Here is a 7,567-nt window from a genome sequence, read left to right on the forward strand (position 1 = left end):
CAGCCTCCACCCTCTTGCCGACGTGGCCGAGTTCAAGACAAAGCTTCTGGGCCCTTCCCGCCCGGAGCTCCGGGTCACGACAGCACCTGCCCCGGGCTTGAGAGGTTCCCCCCCCTTTGTTGAGGCCCCTTCCTGGGGTCTCCCCTCCGTGAGTGGGCTTGCCAGGAATCACCGGTCTGTCAGTCGCCCTCCGCCTTCCGCCACACAGCCAACCTTGCGTGACATGGCCCACCCGCCGGAGCGCCCGTCACTGACCCCCTGTCCAGCCCACAGGGAACTTTCCCTGCGGCCTCCCGCGCCGCGCTGCTGAGGCCGTGCTCCCGGACACCCACCGGCACCCGCACCCGCACGGTTCCGGTTCGCTGAAGCCCAGCGCCTCGGGAGTGGGAGGGGGCGGGGAACGGGAAGAACTTCCAGAGTGGGGTGCAGGCTGGAGCCCCGGACAATCCTCAGAGGGGGAAGCACCCCACCCTGGTGCTGGCAAGGGGCGTGTATGCTTTCCAGGGAGGAGGAAAACCTTGTAAACCCGGCTGCCGCTGGTGTCCCCCAGAGCCTAGCACTCTGTGGTCTGGAGGACCTGCGCGGGGACTCAGGGTCCTACGTTAGGATGGAGGGACAGAGAAGTATGTCCAAATAAACACGTCGCTTTATTTTTTGTATAAAAAAATGTCCAGTTGTAGAAATCAACACAGACACACATCAAGTTTATATACAGATCCTGTCCATGTGGGCCCTGCCCCTACACCTAAACTCTAGATACAGGTTGGCACAGCCCCCCTGCTGGCACAGCTCCGCGGAGTGCTGCCCTCAGATGGGAGAGGACGCAATGCCCGGCTGCAGCCCTCTCCTCCGCAGCTCCAAAGACTTCCGGAAGTCTTGGGGGAGATGCAGGATCAGCCCAAGCACGCTGCCTCTCCCGCCTCTGGCTGCCAGGCACGAAACTGCCTCATGCTCTTCCCGCACTGGCGCCTCTGGGCACCCTGGCTCTCTCTGGAGGGGCATCTTTGCCGAGCTCAGTGTCCAGCTGCATGATCCCAGACTCCTTCCAGCTTGGCCCCCACAGGGCCCTTCTTAGGAGGCCACGTGCGGCACAGCCTGTTTCTTTGGCTTCAGGGCAGAAACGGTGGGGAAAGGGCTGTCCCCACTCCTCTGTCCGTCCCTCAAGGTGGAGGGAGGGACGGCCCTGCCAGGCTTGCCGGCCTCCTTTGGGTTGAATACCCGTTTTGAGGCTGTTGGGTGGCAGCTTGTGGATGTGGTGGGAATGCTTCCCAGGAGGCCTGGGGCTGGGGGAGGGGTCCCAGGACAGACTAGGTGCCTGCCCTGCCTCCGCAGCCCAGTTCTATGTCCTTAGGCCAGGTGCCGCCTGTGCCTTCACGGGGTTTGCAGCAGCAGGAGTGGCAGAAGCAGCACGGCCCAGGCAAGTGGGAAGAGGCGGGGGGCAGCACTGTGCCCGATGCTGTGTAGGACCCGTACCTCTGGGTCATCTGCAAGATGAGAGGGCAGAAGCCCCCAAGGTGAGTGGCCCTGCCGCTGGCACAGGCCCTCAGCTCAGCAAGGTTTCCCTGGCCCTTGCCTGGCAAGGAAGCCACCTCCTGTACCCAACCTCTTTAGGCAGACCTCCTTCTGTGCCCCAGGCCCAATGTGCTCTGGCTACCCACCTGCCGGAAGTCTCTTCTCCTGTGGATTGGCGTGGGCCTGAGGGCTGTGGGCTGCAAGGCAAGGGTGGTAGTGGGTCAGGCGCTGTGGCAGGGAGGCGGCTTCTCTGCCCTCCCGGCTCACGAGCCCACAACCAGCAAAGAGGTGGGGGAAGGAGGTGCACAGGGCCTGACACTCACTGATTTTGCCACTGACAGTCACCTTCAGCCTCAAGCACTGGTCTTCCTGCTGGTGGATGGGTTTGGCTGCAAGGGAAACCCACAGCGTGTTAAGGGAGGAACCTTCGTGGGAAGAAAACACAAGTGCAAACTGTCCCGGCTCTTCTCTCCCAGGCGCGCTCCTCCGAGCCCCTCTCCCCACTCATCCTGCATTCCCACCTTCCTTATTGTCTGCTGCTTTCAGCTTCTTGCGCAACCTCCCATTCTTTGGAATGACCCTTGGCTTTGGAGGCGGTGCTAAGAAGAGCAGAGACCTCTAGCCACTGCCTTTCCCTCCCGCACCCAGGCTGAGGTCCGCCCAGGCCTTCCCAGCCAGCTCCCCTACCCGATATTCTCCCAGCTCAGGCTCCAGTGACAAGGTGAGGCCTGGATCAGTTCTACACGCAGCTGACTTTCCAGCTTCCGAGTCTACCAGGGCCTCTCCGCCGCCCTCAGCACCGAGTCCAAATTCCTTAGCACCATCTCCCAGGCCGCCATGAGGGGTGTGCCCTCGCCGCCTCTCTGAGATCACCTCTGCCCACTTGCAGTGTCCCTCCTGCTTCAGCCAGACCAAACCTTATGGCGTTCTCTGAAGGTGTCCTGCTTCCACCACACGTGTCCCCTCGTGCCTGGCCACCTCCTCTGCTTCCTAACCTCTTGAGTCACTTCCCCGGGAACCCCTGAGTGTCCTGAGCCTGGCAGGTACCCGGGTCCTTTTCCCAAGGCCCCTGTGCCCATATCTTCATATTGCACTGTTTTCCTGTCAGTTCACCTCTGTGTGTCACTTCCCAGCTGCCTGGGCGATAGGGATCCCGCAGTGTTTTACTGATCTCCATGCCCGTGGCGCCGGGCAGAGTGCCTAGTACACAGCGGAAGCTCCTTCCACAAAAGTAATGTGAACGGATGAAAATGGTTCAGGATTGGACGGGGCGGTGTGCGGCTGCGCACTGAGCCCATGCGGCACATCGGCCGTGTCCCTGTGTGGCCCGCGCGCTCTCGCGCCCCAGGGACTCACAGATATAGTAGTAGCTGTGTCCCTCTTTGAACTCCTTGCCGAGAGTGAAGGGCGTGAAGCGCTGGAACTTCTCGGACAGCTTCTCCGGGCCGTGTCTGGCGCTTGGCTGGTTGCACTGCCAGCGGACCTGGTCCTTGGACTGGGGTTGGCACAGCTGGTACTGCTCATGCTCCACCAGGTACAGGGTGTACCGCTCCATGGCAGCGTCGGCCACGGTGTCATCCTCGTAATGCGGGCAGATGATGTCCAGGTAGTCGTTGAGCCGGACGTGTACCGTGTAGTCCTCATTCCGGAACCTGCTCGCGAGGAGCGGGAGGAAGCGGATGGTCACTCGGAAGCCAGGCCACAGCTGTGAGTCTGCGAGTGTCTACCAGCCCCTCGCGGCTCACCCTGGGCCCCCACAGAGATTTCTCAACAGTCTCAACTCCCAGTTTTACTGGTCTTGACCTCTTCAGTGTCCTCCCCGTCTTCAAATCGTGCCACCCCCTCGCTGTCTCGCTGTGCCCACGCTCTAAATTGCACCCGCCTGGCATCCTTCAGTGCCAACCACTTCCTGTGATCCCCGGGGATTTGCCCAAGGAAGGGCTTCTGAGTGTGTCCTCAGCTCACCCATCACTTCCCCAAATCTGTTCTCCTAGGTCCTCCTTCAGCTCAGTCTGGGACCCGGGGACGGCGCTCTCCCATCAGGGCCCAGGAGCCCCTTCTCTGCGAGGAGCCGCGCTCGGCCGCCAGCACACCCCGGCCTCGCCGGTCACCCGTGCCCCGGGGCGCGCTCACACTCGGCAGCTTCACTTCCGCCCCCAGTGCGCCTGGCCGGCACGCACTTCCAGATCCGCACTCCAGCGCCTCCTTGTCCGCTCCTCCCAAAGCATCCCGGTCCTCCCCGTTCATCTCTGAAGCCAGGCTTGCGCCTCCGAGGAAGGAGCTCCAGAAATGCTGGGGCTCCCGGTCGGAGGCCGCCCAAGGTGCGCCCAGCGGCCTCCCCGGGGCCCCACCGGCTCCCGCCCGGCGGCCCGCCGCCCTCCGGCCCCAGACACCTGGCTCCAGGCGCCGCGGGGCGGGGTCCGGGGGGGAGGGGCCGCCCCCCACGTCCTCCCGCCGGTCGACCCCTCCGGATTCCCCCAGCGCCGCGGGCCGCCAACCCGCTTCAAACCGAGGCCCCGGCACGGGTGGGGGAGGGGCAGGAGCTCGGCCGCTCGGCCGTAGGGGGGTCACCCCCTGCCGGGTCGGCGGGCGCCCTCGGAGGCCCGGCCGGGGGGCGGTGAGCACCCGGGCCCCTCCCCCAGCGGGAGGAGGGGGAGGAGGGGGGTGGGGGAGGAGGAGAGCGCGAGTGAGGGAGAGGCTTTTAAAATTCCTCTCTGGAGAGATAAACATAGAAGCCATTTCAGAACAGGTATTTCAGCTCTGGGCCTGGCGTCTTTCCCCGTTCCCGTGACGGGCACTGACTCACCCCTCAGCCACCTCTGCCACCCGCCCCAGCGCTCCAGAGAACCTGTGAAAATCTACCTGGTCAGAGGCCCCCAAGACCTCAGGGCCAGGGCTTGCCCTGGGCACAGTCCTCTGGGCCCCCTGGGGGCCTGGCCGGCCGCCGGGGAGCCCAGTGCCCCCCTCGCAGCAACCCCCCCCCCACTCCCCGCGCTGCCCTCCGGCCAGAGGCCTGGAGATCCCAATCGGGCCCACCGCCCTGAGTCACCCATGCCAGCCCCACACCCACCCAGCTCAGGGCCACCTCTTCTGTGCCTGCCAGCTGGGCCCCTGTGCACTCCACTCTGGCTGGTTTCTCTTTAGTCCTGGGTATGGGAGGGGTGTGTGTGTGGGGGGGCCAGATGGACAGGGCAGAAGCTGTGCTTGGTGGGGGCACCCATTACCCCCCTCCTGGGGGTACAGTCTGTTCCACTTAGCGCTCCTTTGACTCTGGCTCTCCGTCTGGGAAAGCGGGGTAAGCGGCGTCAGGGAAGGCGGGGAGGGGGGCAAGGAAGAGGCTCCTTCCTGAAAGAGAGGAAACCTGGGAGCTTGGGAACGGAAAAGGCCAGGGTCCCCCCCTCCCTACTCATGGCTTCCTGTCCCCTCCTCCTCCTCCAGCCAACACCTGGCATGGGCATAAACAGGGACTTTGCTCTCTCCCACTAGGACAAGATCGGGTCAAGGAAGTACAGACCAGGCAGGTGGGAGCAGGGACGTGGGGGGGAGGGCTCACAGGGCTGCCCCTGATGGGCAAGAGGGCACTGCCTCTGGGGCTTGGCAGCAGCTAGCTTGCCTGTTCCGCACAGCCTACAGCCCCCCCACCAGGCAGCACTGCACAGGGCCAGAGGAAGCTGGCACAACTTATTTCTCAAGGGGAGTGGGGGGCAGGCATGCTAGGTCGGGGGGCGGCCATGCTGAGTGTTTACCCTGATCCCAAGCTGCCCAGCCCTGCTTGCCCTGCTCCGCCCTACCCCCCTCTTCTGCTTTCCCACAAATATTGTTCCCATAACTTCAGAAAACTCAAGGGCAAGAACAAAGGGTCCAACGGGGCTTCTTCCTCCCAGTACCATTTGCCTCCCAGCCCTAAACCTGCCCAGGATGAATTAACTCTTTCCTGCCCAGAGCCTAAGTGACCCTTTTAACCCTTTCCACTCCTTCTGAACCTTTCCCATGATCTCCCTCCCCCATCTCTGAATCTCATAAACAGGTGACTCCCTCAGCCTACGACACATGGTGTGCGCCACGCTCAGCAGCCTCCAAGGATCCCTCGTGTGTGGACGGGAGCTTCCCAGGCTCCTAAATACAGAATGCACAAGCTTGAAGCCAGAAGGCCAGGCCCCTCCGAGGAGTCCTTCCAGGACTCCAGTGCTGCTCCCGATGTCACATCAGCTACCTATCTGGGTGGGCAGACGGCCAAGTGACACACAAGGGGCCCAGAGGCGTTTGGGGTGGATGGGCCTAGAACCAGAGTTCTGGCCGCCAGGGAGGGTGGGTCCCGCTGGAGGCAGAAACTGTTCAGCAAGGGTCCTTCCTTCAGAGTTAACGAGGGGGAGGGGGGTTAGGGATGGCAAGGAAGGGCAGAGATAACCCAGTGCAAGACACTGGCGGGCAGGCACCTGGGGGTACCCCCAGTTATGTCCCAGTTCTGGGGGAGAAGCGAGGGGAAGAAAGTCCACGGATCCCTCCCGCCTCTGGTCACAGCCCCCAAGACTCAGGTCAGAGGCTGGTCGGGCCAGTTAACCGGGCCACGGTGGGGGTGAGGGGCAGTGCCAGCCGGGCGCCCGGGCTGCCGGCCGCAGGAAGACTCGGGGCTTACTTGGGGTTTGAACTGTTCCAGAAGACGGTGTGGCGATCAGCAGCGGCCAGACTGCAGCACAGGCCCAAGAGCGGGGCCCAGAGAAACTCCATAGCGCAGGGCCGGGCCAGGCCGGGCGAGGACGAGGGGCTCCTCGGGGTCCGGGTTCCCGCGGGCTGTCTCGGCGGCGCAGTCGGCACCGCGCACAGCTCTGGCCCCTCCGCCCCGCGACTCCGCCTTTTGGGCCGGCGCCGCCCGCCACCCCGCCCCGCCCCCGCCCCGCCCGGCGCGCGGCTGCCCCCGAGCTTGGGGGCTGGGAGGTGGGGGAGGGGAGGGGAGGGGAGGGGAGGGCGGGGGAGCGGAGCGGGACTAGCGCCTCGGCCGCGACGGAGGTGCCGCGCGCCGCGAGTCGGCTCGCCGGTGGGTGTGCGTTCGGCCCCGCGGGCTGCGGGGCGCCCAGCGGCAGAAGGGGTCCGATTGCACGTGCAGGACTGCGAACGCGCGGCGCGGGCCCCGGGTGTGCTGCGCCGCGCGCGGATGTTGCGGGGTGCAAGGTCTTCGACAGGGCCCGCACCTTTCCCGAGCCCACAGACCCAGGCTGGAGGGCGCGCATTCCCACTCTCCTCCCACCCGCCTTTCCCGGACTCTGCGCTCCGCGGCTCCTCCCCACACACGCGGCTGTTTGTTTTTGTTGGATTTGTCAATGTTGTCTTTGTTCGGGAGATGGTGTCATCGCCTAGATGCCGGGAATAAAGTGCGACCCTGTGTGATCGAGTGTGTAACGTGTAGGGCTGGGGCTAAGGGCGCCTCTGCCCATCTCTGCCAGTGAGAGGGAGGGACACTCGGGCTCCTGGGTCCCTGGGGGAGGGTGTTCTCTCTTGTTTCTAGTTGGCCAAAGGGCAATAATGACATGTTCGTGAGTGCGCGCGCGCGCGTGTGTGCCAACACACGTGTGTACCGTGCGAACGGGCTTTGAATATGGACTGTGAGAATCTGGGCATTCCCGAAGTGTGACAAACTGCAAGCACACATGTGCATCTGGCACGCGTAAATATATGTGATGGCGCGCGAGTGTGAAGGCATTTGTGGGTAGTTCCACAGCCGCGTGTGCAGCTCTGGCGAGCGTGTGCAAATGTTAGTGAACTGCATGTGAAGAGAGGGGCCGTTGCACGGCGGGCTCCTCCCCCTCGCCTGGCGCTGGCCCCTGCCGGACTCGGCCCCCCGGGGCCCTCGGGCCCTTCTCCCCCGCCGGGAGCTGCCGCCGTCCGGAGAAGGGCTGGCGCCAGGGCGGGCAGGTGTTTGCAGCGGTTCGCGTGTGCGTCGGGGGCAGGAGGCCCGAAGCTGCGTGCCTGCGCGCGTTTGGTGGCTCCCGCGTGGACTGCGGGGCTGTGTGTGCGCCCGGCTGGCCCTTCCGGGCCGCCGAGCGTCGCGGGAAGCCGC

The 7,567-nt window shown here is 64.5% G+C and overlaps 2 protein-coding genes and 1 long non-coding RNA gene across 5 annotated transcripts in view; 2 read left to right on the plus strand and 1 right to left on the minus strand.

The window, feature by feature from the left end:
- Window positions 1-628: 628 nt before the first annotated feature.
- EFNA1 (ephrin A1) lies at window positions 629-6,353 on the minus strand. Of its 3 annotated transcripts, XM_029936038.1 has the most exons (5): window positions 6,149-6,353; window positions 2,869-3,164; window positions 1,836-1,901; window positions 1,659-1,709; window positions 629-1,484 (listed from the first exon to the last, which is right to left on the minus strand). In XM_029936038.1, the coding sequence occupies exons 1-5, from the start codon at window positions 6,238-6,240 to the stop codon at window positions 1,372-1,374; spliced, it is 618 nt and encodes a 205-aa protein (XP_029791898.1). In that variant the 5' UTR covers window positions 6,241-6,353; the 3' UTR covers window positions 629-1,371. The 3 variants fall into 3 exon arrangements, with proteins under 3 accessions (XP_029791898.1, XP_029791896.1, XP_029791899.1); XM_029936036.1 differs by lacking the exons at window positions 629-1,484; window positions 1,659-1,709; window positions 1,836-1,901; window positions 6,149-6,353 and adding an exon at window positions 3,478-4,512 and having other exon boundaries at window positions 3,072-3,164; XM_029936039.1 differs by lacking the exons at window positions 629-1,484; window positions 1,659-1,709; window positions 1,836-1,901; window positions 6,149-6,353 and adding an exon at window positions 3,646-4,516 and having other exon boundaries at window positions 3,076-3,164.
- LOC115288605 lies at window positions 4,795-6,400 on the plus strand. Its single transcript, XR_003907113.1, has 4 exons — window positions 4,795-4,807; window positions 4,999-5,033; window positions 5,540-5,733; window positions 6,170-6,400. It is a non-coding gene; the product is annotated as an uncharacterized LOC115288605 (long non-coding RNA).
- Window positions 6,401-6,867: 467 nt separating this feature from the next.
- The window catches only part of LOC115287215, a 4,739-nt gene continuing 4,039 nt past the window's right edge, over window positions 6,868-7,567 (plus strand). The window contains exon 1 of the mRNA XM_029933460.1: window positions 6,868-6,891. Within this exon, the coding sequence (XP_029789320.1) occupies window positions 6,868-6,891 (24 nt within the window). The remainder of the gene's footprint in view (window positions 6,892-7,567) is intronic.

Source organism: Suricata suricatta, chromosome 3, assembly GCF_006229205.1.
Source record: "Suricata suricatta isolate VVHF042 chromosome 3, meerkat_22Aug2017_6uvM2_HiC, whole genome shotgun sequence".
Taxonomy (NCBI): Eukaryota; Metazoa; Chordata; class Mammalia; order Carnivora; family Herpestidae; genus Suricata; species Suricata suricatta.